This window comes from Nerophis lumbriciformis, linkage group LG37, assembly GCF_033978685.3.
Source record: "Nerophis lumbriciformis linkage group LG37, RoL_Nlum_v2.1, whole genome shotgun sequence".
In the NCBI taxonomy this organism is placed as follows: Eukaryota; Metazoa; Chordata; class Actinopteri; order Syngnathiformes; family Syngnathidae; genus Nerophis; species Nerophis lumbriciformis.
The window spans coordinates 7,264,142-7,286,894 of NC_084584.2; the positions used below are offsets into that span (position 1 = coordinate 7,264,142).

Below are 22,753 nucleotides of genomic sequence, written 5' to 3' on the forward strand. Positions count from 1 at the left end.
CTAAAATCATCGGCCTACCCACACCCAACATTTCAGACATAAACCACAGGTCCATCACCCGACTGGCAAAAACAATAGTCCAGGATATCACTCACCCACTACACCAATACATCATCCCACTACCATCAGGGCGCAGGTACAGAACAATCAAATTCCGGAGGGCCCGCCTCAGGAAAAGCCTGATCCCTGCAGCTATAGCCGCCCTTAACAGCAGGCCCGGCCGACCTGTCTGACAAGCCTGTAAATGTGTGTTAGTCATGTATGATGTCTTTTTGTTATTTTATTTGTGTGATGTGTAATGTCTAGTGTTTAAATGTACGGCAGTGACAATGAATTTCCCCAAGGGGACCAATAAATCTAATCTAAAATCTAAAACAATTTGCTCAGGCATTTGTTGACAAAGTGGTGACCCTCGCCCCGTCCTTGTTTGTGAATGACTGAGCATTTCATGGAAGCTGCTTTTATACCCAATCATGGCACCCACCTGTTCCCAATTAGCCTGTTCACCTGTGGGATGTTCCAAATAAGTCTTTGACGAGCATTCCTCAACGTTCTCACGCTTTTTCGCCACTTGTGCCAGCTTTTTTGAAACATGTCGCAGGCATCAAATTCCAAATGAGCTCATATTTGCAAGAAATAACAAAGTTTACCAGTTGGAACGTTAAATATGTTGTCTTTGCAGTCTATTCAATTGAATATAAGTTGAAAAGGATTTGTTGTATTCTCTTTTTATTTACCATTTACACAACTTCACTGCATTTGGGTCAGTTATAATAAAACATTATGTTGGATATTGAGAACATTCAAACACTTTATTTATTGAATCCTAAATATAAAAATTCAAAGATTTGGTGCATTTGCAAACATGTCAAATAAAGTCAACTATAAGCTGCTAGAAAAGAATGTACAACAATTCTTCTCAACACAAGAGAAATATAACCTTAGATTGAAAGCATTTGTTTGCACGTACAACACTTAACACCTTTAGCATATCAGTATGTGCAATCACACAAAGTGAGACTACGATGCACTTGAAGGAAGAGTTGAAAGAATAATCACACTGTCAGGTGTTAAATCCAAGAGTTGGATGTGTGGTCCTCAGAGTCTACAAGGGATGAGACTCTTACCTCCTTGGCCAGGCTGGAGTGGCCCTCACAGTCTAGATAGTTCTAGAGTCTACAAGGGATGAGGCTCTTACCTCCTTGGCCAGGCTGGAGTGGCCCTCACAGTCTAGATAGTACTACAGTCTACAAGGGATGAGACTCTTACCTCCTTGGCCAGGCCGGAGTGGCCCTCACAGTCTAGATAGTTCTAGAGTCTACAAGGGATGAGACTCTTACCTCCTTGGCCAGGCTGGAGTGGTCCTCACAGTCTAGAGAGTTCTAGAGTCTACAAGGGATGAGACTCTTACCTCCTTGGCCAGGCCGGAGTGGTCCTCACAGTCTAGATAGTTCTAGAGTCTACAAGGGATGAGGCTCTTACCTCCTTGGCCAGGCTGGAGTGGTCCTCACAGTCCAGATAGTTCTAGAGTCTACAAGGGATGAGACTCTTACCTCCTTGGCCAGGCTGGAGTGGCCCTCACAGTCTAGAGAGTTCTACAGTCTACAAGGGATGAGACTCTTACCTCCTTGGCCAGGCCGGAGTGGCCCTCACAGTCTAGATAGTTCTAGAGTCTACAAGGGATGAGGCTCTTGCCTCCTTGGCCAGGCTGGAGTGGCCCTCACAGTCTAGATAGTTCTACAGTCTACAAGGGATGAGACTCTTACCTCCTTGGCCAGGCCGGAGTGGCCCTCACAGTCTAGATAGTTCTACAGTCTACAAGGGATGAGACTCTTACCTCCTTGGCCAGGCTGGAGTTGCCCTCACAGTCTAGATAGTTCTAGAGTCTACAAGGGATGAGACTCTTACCTCCTTGGCCAGGCTGGAGTGGCCCTCACAGTTTAGATAGTTCTAGAGCCTACAAGGGATGAGACTCTTACCTCCTTGGCCAGGCTGGAGTGGTCCTCACAGTCTAGATAGTTCTAGAGTCGACAAGGGATGAGGCTCTTACCTCCTTGGCCAGGCTGGAGTGGTCCTCACAGTCTAGATAGTTCTACAGTCTACAAGGGATGAGACTCTTACCTCCTTGGCCAAGCCGGAGTGGCCCTCACAGTCTAGATAGTTCTAGAGTCTACAAGGGATGAGACTCTTACCTCCTTGGCCAGGCTGGAGTGGCCCTCACAGTCTAGATAGTTCTAGAGTCTACAAGGGATGAGGCTCTTACCTCCTTGGCCAGGCTGGAGTGGCCCTCACAGTCTAGATAGTTCTACAGTCTACAAGGGATGAGACTCTTACCTCCTTGGCCAGGCTGGAGTGGCCCTCACAGTCTAGATAGTTCTAGAGTCTACAAGGGATGAGACTCTTACCTCCTTGGCCAGGCCGGAGTGGCCCTCACAGTCTAGATAGTTCTAGAGTCTACAAGGGATGAGACTCTAACCTCCTTGGCCAGGCTGGAGTGGCCCTCACAGTCTAGATAGTTCTAGAGTCTACAAGGGATGAGACTCTTACCTCCTTGGCCAGGCTGGAGTGGTCCTCACAGTCTAGAGAGTTCTAGAGTCTACAAGGGATGAGACTCTTACCTCCTTGGCCAGGCCGGAGTGGCCCTCACAGTCTAGATAGTTCTACAGTCTACAAGGGATGAGACTCTTACCTCCTTGGCCAGGCCGGAGTGGCCCTCACAGTCTAGATAGTTCTAGAGTCTACAAGGGATGAGGCTCTTACCTCCTTGGCCAGGCCGGAGTGGTCCTCACAGTCTAGATAGTTCTAGAGTCTACAAGGGATGAGACTCTTACCTCCTTGGCCAGACTGGAGTGGCCCTCACAGTCTAGATAGTTCTACAGTCTACAAGGGATGAGACTCTTACCTCCTTGGCCAGGCCGGAGTGGCCCTCACAGTCTAGATAGTTCTAGAGTCTACAAGGGATGAGACTCTTACCTCCTTGGCCAGGCTGGAGTGGCCCTCACAGTCTAGATAGTTCTACAGTCTACAAGGGATGAGACTCTTACCTCCTTGGCCAGGCTGGAGTGGCCCTCACAGTCTAGATATTTCTAGAGTCTACAAGGGATGAGACTCTTACCTCCTTGGCCAGGCTGGAGTGGCCCTCACAGTCTAGATATTTCTAGAGTCTACAAGGGATGAGACTCTTACCTCCTTGGCCAGGCTGGAGTGGCCCTCACAGTCTAGATATTTCTAGAGTCTACAAGGGATGAGACTCTTACCTCCTTGGCCAGGCTGGAGTGGCCCTCACAGTCAAGAAGGGAAAGATCTGTCTGGAGGTGGCACACTGGGGCAGCTGGCAGGTCTGAGGTCTGCTGACTAGACGCTGTGAAGGAGAACACATGAGACGTCAAGCAAGCAGCAAGTCAAAGAAACTAGTCTTTAAATGCTAATAAACATGTCAAGAAGAACAGGCGGGTGTTGACATCATGTCTGCTCCCTTTACAGTAGTACCTCAACTTAAGAATGTTTTTAGATAAGAACAGTCTCTGGGCAAACATTTGACTTACAAGTCAATGTGACCCACCAAGATCTGAGCAAACATCTGGTTTTACTTGTTCATCTCCTCTACTAAATGTCACATAGACACACCAAGATCTGACCGAACATCTGGTTGTACTTGTCCATCTCCTCTACTAAATGTCACAGTGACCCACCAAGATCTGAGCAAACATCTGGTTTTACTTGTTCATCTCTTCTACTAAATGTCACATAGACACACCAAGATCTGAGCAAACATCTGGTTTTACTTGTTCATCTCCTCTACTAAATGTGACATAGACACACCAAGAACTGAGCAAATATCTGGTTTTACTTGTTCATCTCCTCTACTAAATGTCACATAGACACACCCAGATCTGAGCAAACATCTGATTTTACTTGTTCATCTCCTCTACTAAATGTCACCGTGACCCTCCGAGATCTGAGCAAACATCTGGTTTTACTTGTTCATCTCCTCTACTAAATGTCACATAGACACACCAAGATCTGAGCAAACATCTGATTTTACTTGTTCATCTCCTCTACTAAATGTCACCGTGACCCTCCGAGATCTGAGCAAACATCTGGTTTTACTTGTTCATCTCCTCTACTAAATGTCACATAGACACACCAAGATCTGACTGAACATCTGGTTGTACTTGTCCATCTCCTCTACTAAATGTCACAGTGACCCACCAAGATCTGAGCAAACATCTGGTTTTACTTGTTCATCTCCTCTACTAAATGTCACATAGACACGTCAAGATCTGAGCAAACATCTGGGTTTACTTGTTCATCTCCTCTACTAAATGTGACATAGACACACCAAGATCTTAGCAAACATCTGGTTTTACTTGTTCATCTCCTCTACTAAATGTCACATAGACACACCAAGATCTGAGCAAACATCTGGGTTTACTTGTTCATCTCCTTTACTAAATGTGACATAGACACACCAAGATCTGAGCAAACATCTGATTTTACTTGTTCATCTCCTCTACTAAATGTCACATAGACACACCAAGATCTTAGCAAACATCTGGTTTTACTTGTTCATCTCCTCTACTAAATGTCACATAGACACACCAAGATCTTAGCAAACATCTGGTTCTACGTGTTCATCTCCTCTACTAAATGTGACATAGACACACCAAGATCTGAGCAAACATCTGGGTTTACTTGTTCATCTCCTCTACTAAATGTGACAGACACACCAAGATCTTAGCAAACATCTGGTTTTACTTGTTCATCTCCTCTACTAAATGTCACCGTGACCATCCGAGATCTGAGCAAACATCTGGTTTTACTTGTTCATCTCCTCTACTAAATGTCACATAGACACACCAAGATCTGACTGAACATCTGGTTGTACTTGTCCATCTCCTCTACTAAATGTCACAGTGACCCACCAAGATCTGAGCAAACATCTGGTTTTACTTGTTCATCTCCTCTACTAAATGTCACATAGACACGTCAAGATCTGAGCAAACATCTGGGTTTACTTGTTCATCTCCTCTACTAAATGTGACATAGACACACCAAGATCTTAGCAAACATCTGGTTTTACGTGTTCATCTCCTCTACTAAATGTGACATAGACACACCAAGATCTGAGCAAACATCTGGTTTTACTTGTTCATCTCCTCTACTAAATGTGACATAGACACACCAAGATCTGAGCAAATATCTGGTTTTACTTGTTCATCTCCTCTACTAAATGTCACATAGACACACCAAGATCTGAGCAAACATCTGATTTTACTTGTTCATCTCCTCTACTAAATGTCACCGTGACCCTCCGAGATCTGAGCAAACATCTGGTTTTACTTGTTCATCTCCTCTACTAAATGTCACATAGACACACCAAGATCTTAGCAAACATCTGGTTTTACGTGTTCATCTCCTCTACTAAATGTGACATAGACACACCAAGATCTGAGCAAATATCTGGTTTTACTTGTTCATCTCCTCTACTAAATGTCACATAGACACACCAAGATCTTAGCAAACATCTGGTTTTACTTGTTCATCTCCTCTACTAAATGTCACATAGACACGCCAAGATCTGAGCAAACATCTGGGTTTACTTGTTCATCTCCTCTACTAAATGTGACATAGACACACCAAAGTCCGAGCAAATATCTGGTTTTACTTGTTCATCTCCTTTACTAAATGTCACATAGACACACCAAGATCTTAGCAAACATCTGGTTTTACGTGTTCATCTCCTCTACTAAATGTGACATAGACACACCAAGATCTTAGCAAACATCTGGGTTTACTTGTTCATCTCCTCTACTAAATGTCACATAGACACACCAAGATCTTAGCAAACATCTGGTTTTACGTGTTCATCTCCTCTACTAAATGTCACATAGACACGCCAAGATCTGAGCAAACATCTGGGTTTACTTGTTCATCTCCTCTACTAAATGTCACATAGACACACCAAGATCTGAGCAAACATCTGGGTTTACTTGTTCATCTCCTCTACTAAATGTGACATAGACACACCAAGATCTGAGCAAACATCTGGATTTACTTGTTCATCTCCTCTACTAAATGTGACATAGACACACCAACATCTTAGCAAACATCTGGTTTTACTTGTTCATCTCCTCTACTAAATGTCACATAGACACACCAAGATCTTAGCAAACATCTGGTTTTACGTGTTCATCTCCTCTACTAAATGTCACATAGACACACCAAGATCTTAGCAAACATCTGGTTTTACTTGTTCATCTCCTCTACTAAATGTGACATAGACACACCAAGATCTGAGCAAATATCTGGTTTTACTTGTTCATCTCCTCTACTGAATGTCACATAGACACACCAAGATCTGAGCAAACATCTGGGTTTACTTGTTCATCTCCTCTACTAAATGTCACATGGACTCACCAAGATCTGAGCAAACATCTGGTTTTACTTGTTCATCTCCTCTACTAAATGTCACATAGACACACCAAGATCTTAGCAAACATCTGGTTTTACTTGTTCATCTCCTCTACTAAATGTCACATAGACACGTCAAGATCTGAGCAAACATCTGGGTTTACTTGTTCATCTCCTCTACTAAATGTGACATAGACACACCAAGATCTTAGCAAACATCTGGTTTTACTTGTTCATCTCCTTTACTAAATGTCACATAGACACACCAAGATCTTAGCAAACATCTGGTTTTACGTGTTCATCTCCTCTACTAAATGTGACATAGACACACCAAGATCTGAGCAAACATCTGGTTTTACTTGTTCATCTCCTCTACTAAATGTCACCGTGACCCTCCGAGATCGGAGCAAACATCTGGTTTTACTTGTTCATCTCCTCTACTAAATGTCAAAGTTACCCTCTGAGATCTGAGCAAACATCTGGTTAGCGATAGCTGGCAGCTAAAGATCTACAGGTGGGAGTCCAAAGGTTCCAATTGGTGCCAAGGTTCCTTTATTCCAGCAATTAGAAAGTGAAACTAATGTGTGACATAGAGGCTCAAAATAAATATTTCAAAGCCTTCAAGCCAAGTAATTTCTAAAACCATGATTTATTGCCTAGGAAAACCTCAAACTGAAAATCTTCAAACATTTGTGATTTTCAAAAACTTATAACCAGGGGTCCCCAAACTGAGGCCACTTTGGGTTATATATATATATATATATATATATATATATATATATATATATATATATATATATATATATATATATATATATACACACACACACACATACATACATACATACATACATATAATAATTTGTATATATATATATCTATATACATATATATATTAGGGGTGTGGGGAAAAATCGATTCGAATTCGAATCGCGATTCTCACGTTGTGCGATTCATGATCGATTCTCATTTTTCAAAAATCTATTTTTTTATTTTTTTATTAATTTATTTTAATTATTATTATTATTTTTTTTATTTTTTTTTTTATTAATCAATCCAACACAATAATACACAGCAATGCTATAACAATGCAATCCAATTCCAAAAGCAAAGCCGACACTCAAAAGTGCAATAAACAGAGCAATTGAGAGGAGACACAAACACCACACACAACAAACCAAAAGTAGTGAAACAAAAATGAATATTATCAACAACAATATCAATATTAGTTACAATTTCAACATAGCAGTGATTAAAAATCCCTCATTGACATTATCATTAGACATTTATAAAAACAAAAAAGAACAATAGTGTCACAGTGGCTTACACTTGCATCGCATCTCATAAGCTTGACAACACACTGTGTCCAATATTTTCACAAAGATAAAATAAGTCATATTTTTACTTCATTTAATAGTTCAAACAAATGTACATTATTGCAATCAGTTGATAAAACATTGTCCTTTACAATTATAAAAGATTTTTACTCTGCTTGCATGTCAGCAGACTGGGGTAGAGATCCTGCTGAAATCATATGTATTCAATGAATACACAATCCTTTTGAATCGGGAAAAAAATTGTTTTTGAATCGAGAATCGTGTTGAATTGAAAAAAAAAATTGATTTTGAATCGAATCGTGACTCCAAGAATCGATATTGAATCTAATCGTGGGACACCCAAAGATTCACAGCCCTAATATATATATAAATATATATATATACATAGACATATATACTGCATATATATATATATATATATATATATATATATATATATATATATATACAAACCCCGTTTCCGTATGAGTTGGGAAATTGTGTTAGATGTAAATATAAACAGAATACAATGATTTGCAAATCCTTTTCAACCCATATTCAATTGAATGCACTACAAAGACAACATATTTGGTGTTCAAACTCATAAACTTTATTTTTTTTGCAAGTAATAATTAACTTAGAATTTCATGGCTGCAACACGTGCCAAAGTAGTTGGGAAAGGACATGTTCACCACTGTGTTACATGGCCTTTCCTTTTAACAACACTCAATAAACGATTGGGAACTGAGGAAAATAATTGATGAAGCTTTGAAATTGGAATTCTTTCCCATTCTTGTTTTATGTAGAGCTTCAGTCGTTCAACAGTCCGGGGGTCTCCGCTGTCGTATTTTACGCTTCATAATGCGCCACACATTTTTGATGGGGGACAGGTCTGGACTGCAGGCGGGCCAGGAAAGTACCCGCACTCTTTTTTTACGAAGCCACGCTATTGTAACACGTGCTGAATGTGGCTTGACATTGTCTTGCTGAAATAAGCAGGCGCTTAAATGGCAGCATATGTTGTTCCAAAAACTGTATGTACCTTTCAGCATTAATGGTGCCTTCACAGATGTGTAAGTTACCCATGTCTTGGGCACTAATGCACCCCCATACCATCACAGATGCTGGCTTTTTAACTTTGCGTCGATAACAGTCTGGATGGTTCGCTTCCCCTTTGGTCCGGATGACACGATGTCGAATATTTCCAAAAACAATTTGAAATGTGGACTCGTCAGACCACAGAACACTTTTCCACTTTGCATGAGTCCATCTTAGATGATCTCGGGCCCAGAGAAGCCGGCGGCATTTCTAGATGTTGTTGATAAATGGCTTTCGCTTTGCATAGTAGAGCTTTAACTTGCACTTAAAGATGTAGCGACCAACTGTATTTAGTGACAGTGGTTTTTTGAAGTGTTCCTGAGCCCATGTGGTGATATCCTTTAGAGATTGATGTGGGTTTTTGATGGAAGGTCACGGTCATTCAATGTTGGTTTCCGGCCATGCCGCTTACGTGGAGTGATTTCTCCAGATTCTCTGAACCTTTTGATGATATTATGGACCGTAGATGTTGAAATCCCTCAATTTCTTGCAATTGCACTTTGAGAAACGTTGTTCTTAAACTGTTTGACTATTTGCTCACGCAGTTGTGGACAAAGGGGTGTACCTCGCCCCATCCTTTCTTGTGAAAGACTGACCATTTTTTTTGGAAGCTGTTTTTATACCCAATCATGGCACCCACCTGTTCCCAATTAGCCTGCACACCTGTGGGACGTTCCAAATAAGTGTTTGATGAGCATTCCTCAACTTTATCAGTATTTATTGCCACCTTTCCCAACTTCTTTGTCACGTGTTGCTGGCATCAAATTCTAAAGTTAATGATTATTTGCAACAACAAAAAAAAGTTTATCAGTTTGAACATCAAATATGTTGTCTTTGTAGCATATTCAACTGAATATGGGTTGAAAATGATTTGCAAATCATTGTATTCCGTTTATATTTACATCTAACACAATTTCCCAACTCATATGGAAACAGGGTTTGTATATATGTATATATATATATATATATATATATATATACATACATATACATACATACATACATACATACATACATACACATATATATATATATATATATATATATATATATATATATATATATATATATATATATATATATATATATATACACATACATACATACATATATATATATATATATATATATATATATATATATATATATATACATATATATATATATATATATATATATATATATATATATATATATATATATATATATATATATATATATATATATATATATATATATATGTCTTAATAAGGTTATCCAAAAAATAGTGCTCGATACCGTAGTAGAGCGCAATTTCACCAAAAAGCCCTTGATGAAAGCGGATACAATTTCACCCTCACCTATGAACCCACGCCAGGAAACCAGCCAAAAAAGAACAGAAAACGAAACGACATCATCTGGTACAACCCCCCATACAGCAAAAACGTCTCAACTAACATTGGACACAAATTCCTCAATCTGATTGACAAACACTTTCCCAAAGACAACACCCTAAGAAAAGTATTCAACAAGAACAACATTAAATTGAGCTACAGCTGCATGAACAATATACGACAAATCATCTCAAACCACAACAAAACAATTGCAAATGAGCCGTCGGCCCCCGGACAGAGCGACTCCAAAACCAACAAAGGATGTAACTGTCGAAAGAAACCTGATTGCCCTCTCAACGGGGGGTGCTTACAAACATCAGTTGTCTACCAATCTAAGGTAATACGCAAGGACATTAACACATCCGACACATATGTAGGATTAACCGAGGGTGAATTCAAAACCAGATGGAACAACCACAAGGCTTCTTTCAGGAACAAAAACCTGCGAAATACCACAGAACTCAGCAAACACATTTGGGACCTCAAAGACAATAATGTTGAATATTCAATAACATGGCAAATTCTTGCATCCAGCACACCTTACAATAGTGGTAATAAAAGATGCAACCTATGCTTGAAAGAGAAACTGTTTATTATTTACCGTCCAGACCTGTCATCCCTCAACAAGCGCAGCAAAATTGTAACAGCATGCCACCACAGACGGAAACACCTCCTAGGTAACACATGAGCCAATCACCACGCCCCCACGCCAGCCTGTACCCACCCACTCTGTGCCCTATACAAACCATGGTATGTGAATGCTCCCTTTAAAATCTCCTGATGATTGAGGGTACCCCCCCTCATGAAACAGGCCTGTAGAGATGAAATAGTCTTGTGATTTTTTTCCCACACATACATATATATATATATATATATATATATATATATATATATATATTTCCTTCATTAGGGCTTCTTTGGGCACCACATGATTCGATTAATTCCATTGAAAATCAATTCTCGATTCCAAATAATACATTTTTAATAACATTGGGTGGCAGTTCTATGATGAACTCCTCAAATAGATAAACATCTACTACGTGTTATTCCTTCACCTGGCAACATGAGTGAGAATGTGTGTCAAATGAAGCTTCTAGAAGATGTCAAAGATCAGAGAAGACTCACGTGACTCAGTGGAGGTACCAGGACTCAAGGTCATGCCAGAAGGATCCAGGTCTTCCTCCTCCAGTGTCACAGCCACAGGGGGGGGCAACACATGACTGCACATGAGGGTGTCCGCTGCGCCAAGAGGGCCACACCCGCTCCCCGGCACCAATCCTGACGTAGACGGGCCCTCACCGGCATCAAAGTCCACGCCTAAACCGTCTTTCCCCAGACTAAGTTGCCTCTCCACCAGGGCGGGGTCGGCCGCGTGCTGGGGGCTGGTGATGGCCGAGGAGGGGGCGGAGAGGTCGCAGGCTTGGGGGCACACGGCGGTGACGGGCAGCAGGCCTTGGAGCACGGCAGCCGGGATGGCGTGGCCCCCCACGGTCTGGCCGGGCATGTAGGCCGCCATGGCCGCCCACTGCTGCTGCGTGGCTCGGAAAATGTTGGCCTGGCTCCAGATGAGGGGCTGACCTCCGGGGAGGACCTGGGCCACCTGGAGAGGCCCCTGCACAGGGAAGGCTAACGTCTGAGGCTGGCCAGGAAAGGGCTGCTGTGCCCACTGGGATGCCTGCACGGGGCCCATGGTCATGTAACCTGCAGGAAAGGATGGAAAGGGTGTGACATACAAACATACATACATACATACATACATATATATATATATTGTCGGAGGCAGATATTTACATATATCCGAATTTAAGTTGTACTTCTTTTATTTCATAGTCATATTTGAAAACAGCTCGTGTTTTCCATTTCTTCTCTTGCTGCTCTGTCTGCAAGTAAACTGTGTGTTAACCTTGAGTTCTTTGGAATGTGTTTTGACTAGCATTTGTTTTGTCTACAGAGATGGGACGAGAGAGAGGGTGGTGGGATCGGGAAGACAGACCATTTTGGGAGGCGCAATAGAATGTTCTAGGGTTAGACTGGTCTCAAAATGTATATTGGCAAAGCTTTGAGAATATACAACAAAATACCTATTCTGTCTCTGGTGGTTTTTCAACTCAGCTTTAAAGTGTCGTAAAGAGCTTGGGAGCGAATCGTGACTTGAATTCCCTGGGAGGAACAACTGGTCCAAAACACAACAATATATATATATATATATATATATATATATATATATATATATATATATATATATATATATATATATATATATATATATATATATATATATATATATACACATATATTTATACATATATGTATGTGTGGGGAAAAAAATCACAAGACTACTTCATCTCTACAGGCCCAAAATGAAGTGGCCCCTGGGCCTTGAGTTTGACACCTGTGTTGTAGAGGGTTAGCACGTCTATTTGGTAGAAGGTCACCTTTTCATATGTGAGCTCACCTGACGGCACCGGGGTGGGGTTGAAGGGGGCGTACATGTCGGCAGGGTTGTGCTGCTGGCGGCTGATCCTGCTCGGGTCCAGCGTGTTGGCGGGCGATGGAGGCATCTGAGAAGGATGTGTTCAAGGTCACCAACAAGTCATCATTTTGTTTCAATACATGACTTTTCAACATGAAGGACGTGACCAAGGTCACCAAAAAGTCATCATTTTGTTTCAATACATGACTTTTCAACATGAAGGACGTGATCAAGGTCACCAACAAGTCATCATTTTGTTTTAATACTTGACTTTTCAACATGATGGACGTGTTCAAGGTCACAAAAAAAAAAAATCATAATTTTGTTTCAATACTTGACTTTTTAACATGCAGGAAGTGTTCAAGGTCACCAAAAGGAAATCATAATTTTGTTTCAATACTTGACTTTTCAACATGAAGGACGTGTTCAAGGTCACCAAAAAAATTCATAATTTAGTTTCAATACTTGACTTTTCAACATGAAGGACGTGTTCAAGGTCACCAACAAGTCATCATTTTGTTTCAATACTTGACTTTTCAACATGAAGGACGTGATCAAGGTCACCAACAAGTCATCATTTTGTTTCAATACATGACTTTTCAACATGAAGGACGTGACCAAGGTCACCAAAAAGTCATCATTTTGTTTCAATACATGACTTTTCAACATGAAGGACGTGATCAAGGTCACCAACAAGTCATCATTTTGTTTTAATACTTGACTTTTCAACATGATGGACGTGTTCAAGGTCACACAAAAAAAAAAATCATAATTTTGTTTCAATACTTGACTTTTTAACATGCAGGAAGTGTTCAAGGTCACCAAAAGGAAATCATAATTTTGTTTCAATACTTGACTTTTCAACATGAAGGACGTGTTCAAGGTCACCAAAAAAATTCATAATTTAGTTTCAATACTTGACTTTTCAACATGAAGGACGTGTTCAAGGTCACCAAAAAAATTCATAATTTAGTTTCAATACTTGACTTTTCAACATGAAGGACGTGATCAAGGTCACCAACAAGTCATAATTTTGTTTTCATACTTGACTTTTTAACATGCAGGAAGTGTTCAAGGTCACCAAAAGAAAATCATAATTTTGTTTCAATACTTGACTTTTCAACATGAAGGACGTGATCAAGGTCACCAACAAGTCATCATTTTGTTTTAATACTTGACTTTTCAACATGATGGACGTGTTCAAGGTCACAAAAAAAAAAAATCATAATTTTGTTTTAATACTTGACTTTTTAACATGCAGGAAGTGTTCAAGGTCACCAAAAGAAAATCATCATTTTGTTTCAATACTTGACTTTTCAACATGAAGGACGTGATCAAGGTCACCAACAAGTCATCATTTTGTTTCAATACTTGACTTTTCAACATGAAGGACGTGACCAAGGTCACCAACAAGTCATCATTTTGTTTCAATACATGACTTTTCAACATGAAGGACGTGATCAAGGTCACCAACAAGTCATTATTTGGTTTCAATACTTGACTTTTCAACATGAAGGACGTGACCAAGGTCACCAACAAGTCATCATTTTCTTTCAATACATGACTTTTCAACATGAAGGACGTGACCAAGGTCACCAAAAAGTCATCATTTTGTTTCAATACTTGACTTTTCAACATGAAGGACGTGATCAAGGTCACCAACAAGTCATCATTTTGTTTCAATACTTGACTTTTCAACATGAAGGACGTGACCAAGGTCACCAAAAAGTCATCATTTTGTTTCAATACATGACTTTTCAACATGAAGGACGTGATCAAGGTCACCAACAAGTCATTATTTGGTTTCAATACTTGACTTTTCAACATGAAGGACGTGATCAAGGTCACCAACAAGTCATAATTTTGTTTCAATACTTGACTTTTCAAAATGAAGGACGTGATCAAGGTCACCAACAAGTCATCATTTTGTCTCAATACTTGACTTTTCAACATGAAGGACGTGATCAAGGTCTCCAACAAGTCATTATTTGGTTTCAATACTTGACTTTTCAACATGAAGGACGTGATCAAGGTCACCAACAAGTCATAATTTTGTTTCAATACTTGACTTTTCAAAATGAAGGACGTGATCAAGGTCACCAACAAGTCATCATTTTGTTTCAATACTTGACTTTTCAACATGAAGGACGTGATCAAGGTCTCCAACAAGTCATCATTTTGTTTCAATACTTGACTTTTCAACATGATGGACGTTTTCAAGGTCACCAAAAAAAAATCATAATTTTGTTTCAATACTTGAGTTTTCAACATGAAGGACGTGACCAAGGTCACCAACAAGTCATCATTTTGTTTCAATACTTGACTTTTCAACATGAAGGACGTGATCAAGGTCACCAACAAGTCATCATTTTGTTTCAATACTTGACTTTTCAACATGAAGGACGTGACCAAGGTCACCAACAAGTCATCATTTTGTTTCAATACATGACTTTTCAACATGAAGGACGTGATCAAGGTCACCAACAAGTCATTATTTGGTTTCAATACTTGACTTTTCAACATGAAGGACGTGATCAAGGTCACCAACAAGTCATCATTTTGTTTTAATACTTGACTTTTCAACATGATGGACGTGTTCAAGGTCACAAAAAAAAAAAATCATAATTTTGTTTTAATACTTGACTTTTTAACATGCAGGAAGTGTTCAAGGTCACCAAAAGAAAATCATAATTTTGTTTCAATACTTGACTTTTCAACATGAAGGACGTGATCAAGGTCACCAACAAGTCATCATTTTGTTTTAATACTTGACTTTTCAACATGATGGACGTGTTCAAGGTCACAAAAAAAAAAAAAATCATAATTTTGTTTTAATACTTGACTTTTTAACATGCAGGAAGTGTTCAAGGTCACCAAAAGAAAATCATAATTTTGTTTCAATACTTGACTTTTCAACATGAAGGACGTGATCAAGGTCACCAACAAGTCATCATTTTGTTTTAATACTTGACTTTTCAACATGATGGACGTGTTCAAGGTCACAAAAAAAATAAATCATAATTTTGTTTCAATACTTGACTTTTTAACATGCAGGAAGTGTTCAAGGTCACCAAAAGAAAATCATAATTTTGTTTCAATACTTGACTTTTCAACATGAAGGACGTGTTCAAGGTCACCAAAAAAATTCATAATTTAGTTTCAATACTTGACTTTTCAACATGAAGGACGTGTTCAAGGTCACCAAAAAAATTCCTAATTTAGTTTCAATACTTGACTTTTCAACATGAAGGACGTGTTCAAGATCACCAACAAGTCATCATTTTGTTTAATACTTGACTTTTCAACATGAAGGACGTGATCAAGGTCACCAACAAGTCATCATTATAGACTTAGACTTAGACAAACTTTAATGATCCACAAGGTAAATTGTTCAATTATGTTTCAATACTTGACTTTTCAACATGAACGACGTGTTCAAGGTCAACAAAATGTGGATGTTTTCTTTCAGAAAGTGCCTCTGCAGGTTTTATTTCTTTAAAAGTGTGTTTACTTATTTACAAAGTAAACACATCAGCTTTCACATTGCACTGTCAATAAATTCATTACTCGTTCCCGGCGTGTGCAGCTGGACAGATAGTTAACAGCATGAAGAAACAGAAGCTAAGTTTTGTTGATGATTGATGCTCCTTTTTTTGAATATATAAATATTTTTTAATTTCTTTATACCTCTTCCTTTATTTAGGTTAGAAAGACTGTAGATATAAACAGGCTGCTATTTATACCTGACTCACCCTCCAGTCAGGGCTCAATGATTGTTTCCTATTATCCTGTTACCTTTTTCCTGTTATCCTGTTACCTGTCTCCTGGTTCCTGTTATCCTGTTATGCTGTTTCCTGTTTACTGTTGCCTGTTTCCTGGTTCCTGTTATCCTGATTCCTGTAATCCTGTTATCCTGTTATCCTGTATGCCGTTGCTTGTTTCCTGTAGCCTGTTTCCTGTTATCCTGTGTCCTGTTTTCCCTGCATGTGCACTTACCAAGTTGCAATATTTCCTTTTTTTGACATTAAAGTCATGTTCACCTGTGCTACACCTGCCATCTCTGCATCTTGGGGTTCAACACCAACTCAACCTGACAGAATCATGGAGCCCTGACTGGAGGGCGAGGCAGGCATAAATAGCGGCCTGATTGGCAACTGCAAGCAGGTGTGCCAATCAGGGACAGGTGAGGGAAAGGAGCACTCAGGGAGACATGCAGGAAGTGGAAGTAAAATAAGAGCACTCACAGGACATCAACACAAACACACAGGAAATACAAACATAACCAAAGTGTCAGTAAAAATGATGAACAAACATTAATAATCATAATCAGCATCAAAGATTTTAGCGTCAACTGAAGAAACTCACCGAGGGAGGGGTGGACATGTCTCCGAAAAGATCAAAGTGGTTGATGTTCTGTGAGTGGGAGACAAAGTAGAGTGACAAAATTCAATAGTTGTGAGTGGGAGGGAGAGAAAGTAGAGTAACACAATTCAATAGTTGTGAGTGGGAGAGAAAGTAGAGTGACACAATTCAATAGTTGTGAGTGGGAGAGAAAGTAGAGTGACACAATTCAATAGTTGTGAGTGGGAGGGAGAGAAAGTAGAGTGACACAATTCAATAGTTATGAGCGAGAGAGAAAGTAGAGTGACACAATTCAATAGTTGAGAGTGGGAGACAAAGTAGAGTGACACAATTCAATAGTTATGAGCGAGAGAGAAAGTAGAGTGACACAATTCAATAGTTGAGAGTGGGAGACAAAGTAGAGTGACAAAATTCAATAGTTGTGAGTGAGAGAGAAAGTAGAGTGACACAATTCAATAGTTGTGAGTGGGAGACAAAGTAGAGTGACAAAATTAAATAGTTGTGAGTGAGAGAGAAAAAGTAGAGTGACACAATTCAATAGTTGTGAGTGGGAGAGAAAGTAGAGTGACACAATTCAATAGTTGAGAGTGGGAGACAAAGTAGAGTGACAAAATTCAATAGTTGTGAGTGAGAGAGAAAGTAGAGTGACACAATTCAATAAGTGCAATTCATCAGCACAAAGAGGTGGAGGCGGGGCAGGGTGGGTGGGGGGGAAGAGGGGACCCTTTTGTTCCTTCATCATAAAGATGACATGGGGCCTTCATGATGGCTATAATTGACTCCCTGATTGGATCTTCTTCTGTCGGCCAATCACAGGCCAGAGTCTCACATGCTTAAGAACATAGATACATGAGCGAGGAGGAAGATGGAGGAGGAAGATGGAGGAGGAAGATGAGGAGGAGGAGGGAGGAAGAGGATGGAGGAGGAAGATGGAGGCCATGTATCTGGGGCCCATGCAGAAGAAGATGTATCTGGGGGCCATGTAGAAGAAGATGTATATGGGGGCCATGCAGAAGAAGATGTATCTGGGGGCCATGTAGAAGAAGATGTATATGGGGGCCATGCAGAAGAAGATGTATCTGGGTGCCATGTAGAAGAAGATGTATATGGGGGCCATATAGAAGAAGATGTATATGGGGGCCATGTAGAAGAAGATGTATATGGGGGCCATGCAGAAGAAGCTGTATCTGGGGGCCATGTAGAAGAAGATGTATATGGGGGCCATATAGAAGAAGATGTATATGGGTGCCATGTAGAAGAAGATGTATATGGGGGCCATGTAGAAGAAGATGTATCTGGGGGCCATGTAGAAGAAGATGTATATGGGGGCCATGCAGAAGAAGATGTATATGGGGGCCATATAGAAGAAGATGTATATGGGGGCCATGCAGAAGAAGATGTATCTGGGGGCCATGTAGAAGAAGATGTATATGGGGGCCATATAGAAGAAGATGTATCTGGGGGCCATGTAGAAGCAGACAAAGAACCAGACACACAACAGCAGGACTTGAAGGCGTGTGGGAAACAAAATATTCTTGGAACAGAAGGAAAATAAAGATATTCCGGCAATCAGGGGCCCTGCTAACGGCCCTTTTATGTCTTCTAAGACACCACTGTAGGGACCACCTTGTGGAATGACTGTCAACAAGTTAACACACAGGTGTCTACCTGCAGTCACAAGTCAAGTTAACACACAAGTGTCTACCTGCAGTCACAAGTTAACACACAGGTGTCTACCTGCAGTCACAAGTCAACACACAGGTGTCTACCTGCAGTCACAAGTCAAGTTAACACACAGGTGTCTACCTGCAGTCACAAGTTAACACACAGGTGTCTACCTGCAGTCACAAGTCAACAAGTTAACACACAGGTGTCTACCTGCAGTCACAAGTTAACACACAGGTGTCTACCTGCAGTCACAAGTCAACAAGTTAACACACAGGTGTCTACCTGCAGTCACAAGTTAACACACAGGTGTCTACCTGCAGTCACAAGTCAACACACAGGTGTCTACCTGCAGTCACAAGTCAACAAGTTAACACACAGGTGTCTACCTGCAGTCACAAGTCAACACACAGGTGTCTACCTGCAGTCACAAGTCAACAAGTTAACACACAGGTGTCTACCTGCAGTCACAAGTCAACACACAGGTGTCTACCTGCAGTCACAAGTCAACAAGTTAACACACAGGTGTCTACCTGCAGTCACAAGTCAACACACAGGTGTCTACCTGCAGTCACAAGTCAACACACAGGTGTCTACCTGCAGTCACAAGTCAACAAGTTAACACACAGGTGTCTACCTGCAGTCACAAGTCAACACACAGGTGTGTACCTGCAGTCACAAGTCAAGTCAACACACAGGTGTCTACCTGCAGTCACAAGTCATATATAATATACACTTATTGTACTACTTATTACATATTATTATTATACATATATAATACACGTATTGTACTACTTAATACATATAAATATGTATTACACATTATTATGACATATTATTATTAGACATACATAATTATTAGCACGTGTGATTGAGATGGTGGGGGCCAATGATCTCTTTGCTGATGGTGGGGGCCAATAAGTACAACAATGATGGCAAGGCACAAACTTTTGTTTTCCCGAGATGCAAGTAAAGCTGGATCGGACATGGCTTGGAGGTGAGTACATATTTATTTTAACACTAACAAACTACAAAAAGGGGTACAAACAAAAGGCGCGCACAATGGCGTAGAACAAACTTGACTAATGAAAACAAATCTAGCACAAAGGCAGAAACTATAAACATGAAACTAAAGTCACTAACCGTGGCATTAATAACACAAACTTACTTGGCAGAGCAGGAATCTATGGCATGGAACACGTAATCAATGGAGTAACAGGGATAACAGAGTTAATGTCGCCAGGCTGACTTCCTGGCAACAATGGGCTTAAATAATGCAGACATGATTGACAACAGGTGCGCGAGTGCAAAACGTGAAACAGGTGAAACTAATGGTCGCTATGGTGACAAAACCAAACAAGATTGCACAAAGAGTCCAAAAACCAAACATAACCAAAACAAAACATGATGACACAGACATGACAAACAAATAATGAAAGTTTTGTATAAATGAATAGATCTAAGATTTGAAAGTCAATAATTCAATGATCTATATTTTATGAGCTCGTAGATCCTAAGAGTGTGTATAGACCATCTTAAGGTTGCACAAGGGTTATTTTTTTGCACCAAAAAAAAGTGTTCCAAATGTAAGTATTTGTTAGAGTTTAACGTGCACCTGAGTTGTACTTTTTGTTACCACATTTGGAGGTGTTGAAATCGCCATATAAAATCGCTAATGCTAATCAGTATCGTATCTAGGGCAAATCAAATGCAAATTAGCATCGAGCTAGCACGTTTACTGTACTTTGGAGTGTTTGCTATGAATAGTACGACTGCACAAGTGCATTTTTGCCCGCCAAGTGTTTGAGTCTGAAACCAGACATGAAGTCAGGTGCTCAAGGGTATCAAAATATGGCACGGAATTGGGTGGGTCCCCTAACATTAGCGCATGGGTAGCCATCCCTAGGTGACACCAAGGGACAACTGATGCTGGTCTACAGGATACATGGGTAGCCATCTCTACGTGACACCAAGGGACAACTGATGCTGGTCTACATGATGCATGGGTAACCATCTCTAGGTGACACCAAGGGACAACTGATGCTGGTCTACAGGATGCATGGGTAGCCATCTCTAGGTGACACCAAGGGACGACTGATGGTGGTCTACAGGATACATGGGTAGCCATCCCTAGGTGACACCAAGGGATGACTGATGCTGGTCTACAGAATGCATGGGTAGCCATCCCTCGGTGACACCAAGGGACGACTGATGCTGGTCTACAGGATGCATGGGTAGCCATCCCTAGGTGACACCAAGGGACGACTGATGCTGGTCTACAGGATGCATGGGTAACCATCTCTAGGTGACACCAAGGGATGACTGATGGTGGTCTACAGGATGCATGGGTAGCCATCCCTACATGACACCAAAGGACAACTGATGCTGGTCTACAGGTTTCATGGGTAGCCATCACTAGGTGACACCAAGGGACGACTGATGCTGGTCTATAGGTTGCATGAGTAGCCATCCCTAGGTGACACCAAGGGACGACTGATGGTGGTCTACAGGATACATGGGTAGCCATCCCTAGGTGACACCAAAGGATGACTGATGCTGGTCTACAGGATGCATGGGTAGCCATCCCTCGGTGACACCAAGGGACGACTGATGCTGGTCTACAGGATGCATGGGTAGCCATCACTAGGTGACACCAAGGGACGACTGATGCTGGTCTACAGGATGCATGGGTAGCCATCCCTACATGACACCAAAGGACAACTGATGCTGGTCTACAGTTTTCATGGGTAGTCATCCCTAGGTGACACCAAGGGACGACTGATGCTGGTCTACAGGATGCATGGGTAACCATCTCTAGGTGACACCAAGGGACGACTGATGCTGGTCTACAGGATACATGGGTAGCCATCCCTACGTGACACCAAGGGACGACTGATGCTGGTCTACAGGATGCATGGGTAGCCATCCCTAGGTGACACCAAGGGACGACTGATGCTGGTCTACAGGATGCATGCAGGTGAAAGAAGCAGAACCTCAACTCCAAACCTCTCATCTTCTCAAAGGATTGTATTTGTTTGTCTATTCAATCATCTGCACCACTCAAAGACATGTGGATTGTGTCCTCACGTCACTTGTCCACCAATCACAGTTCCATCAGAGAGGTTTGGTAGAGGAGGAGGACTCAGGAGCAGGAGTCAGGGGGAGGAGTCAGGAGAGAAATGGTAAAGTAAAAAGCAAAAGGACACCTACAGTCATGAAATGGCGTTTCGGGACGTCATAGATCCCGTCCTTCTGCTGACTGCTTGGGACCTGCGTTGGATCGGAGGTCCATTGAGAAGTAAACAACATGGCAACACTCGTTTACATCTGATTCTATTCAGATACGATTCTATTCAGATCCTAATGAGAAGTAAACAACATGGCAAGTCTTTTTTCTATCTGATTTTATTCAGATACAATTCTATTCAGATTCTATTCTATTCCAATCCTAATCTATTCCGATCTGATTCTATTTCACTCCTATTCTATTCAAATCCTATTCTATTCCAATCCTATTCCATTCCAATCCTATTCTATTCCGATCCTATTCTATTTCACTCCTATTAAATACCAATCCTATTCTATTCTATTCCGATCCTATTGAAAAGTAAACAACATGGCAACACTCTTTTCCATCCAATTCCATTCAGATCCTATTCTATTCAGATTATATTCTATTCCAATCCTATTCTATTCCAATCATATTCTATTGCGATCCTATTGAGAAGTAAACAACATGGCAACACTCTTTTCCATCCAATTCCATTCAGATCCTATTCTATTCAGATTCTATTCGGTTCTATTGCAATCCTATTCTATTCAGATCCTATTCTATTCCAATGTGAATCACTAAATATTGTTTGCTAACATGATGGCTAATAAGATGACATTTCTGCCAGCCAGAGGAGGTGTGGCTTCATCTGTCTGAGTCTGTGTTAACTTGACTCACTTCCCCTCAAGTCTTTGGATCTTGTGACTTGGATCATGTGACTAATGTGATCTTGTGACTTGGATCATGTGACTAACGTGATCTTGTGACTTGGATCATATGA

At 40.7% G+C, this 22,753-nt stretch overlaps 1 protein-coding gene across 1 annotated transcript in view; it reads right to left on the minus strand.

Moving 5' to 3' along the window:
* c8b (complement component 8, beta polypeptide) overlaps positions 1–22,753 on the minus strand; it is a 169,679-nt gene that overhangs the window by 44,056 nt on the left and 102,870 nt on the right. Inside the window, exons 9-13 of the mRNA XM_061930835.2 lie at positions 21,912–21,971; positions 17,040–17,087; positions 12,657–12,762; positions 11,327–11,902; positions 3,258–3,361 (exon numbers count right to left, since the gene is read on the minus strand). Of these exons, the coding sequence (XP_061786819.2) occupies positions 3,258–3,361; positions 11,327–11,902; positions 12,657–12,762; positions 17,040–17,087; positions 21,912–21,971 (894 nt within the window). The remainder of the gene's footprint in view (positions 1–3,257; positions 3,362–11,326; positions 11,903–12,656; positions 12,763–17,039; positions 17,088–21,911; positions 21,972–22,753) is intronic.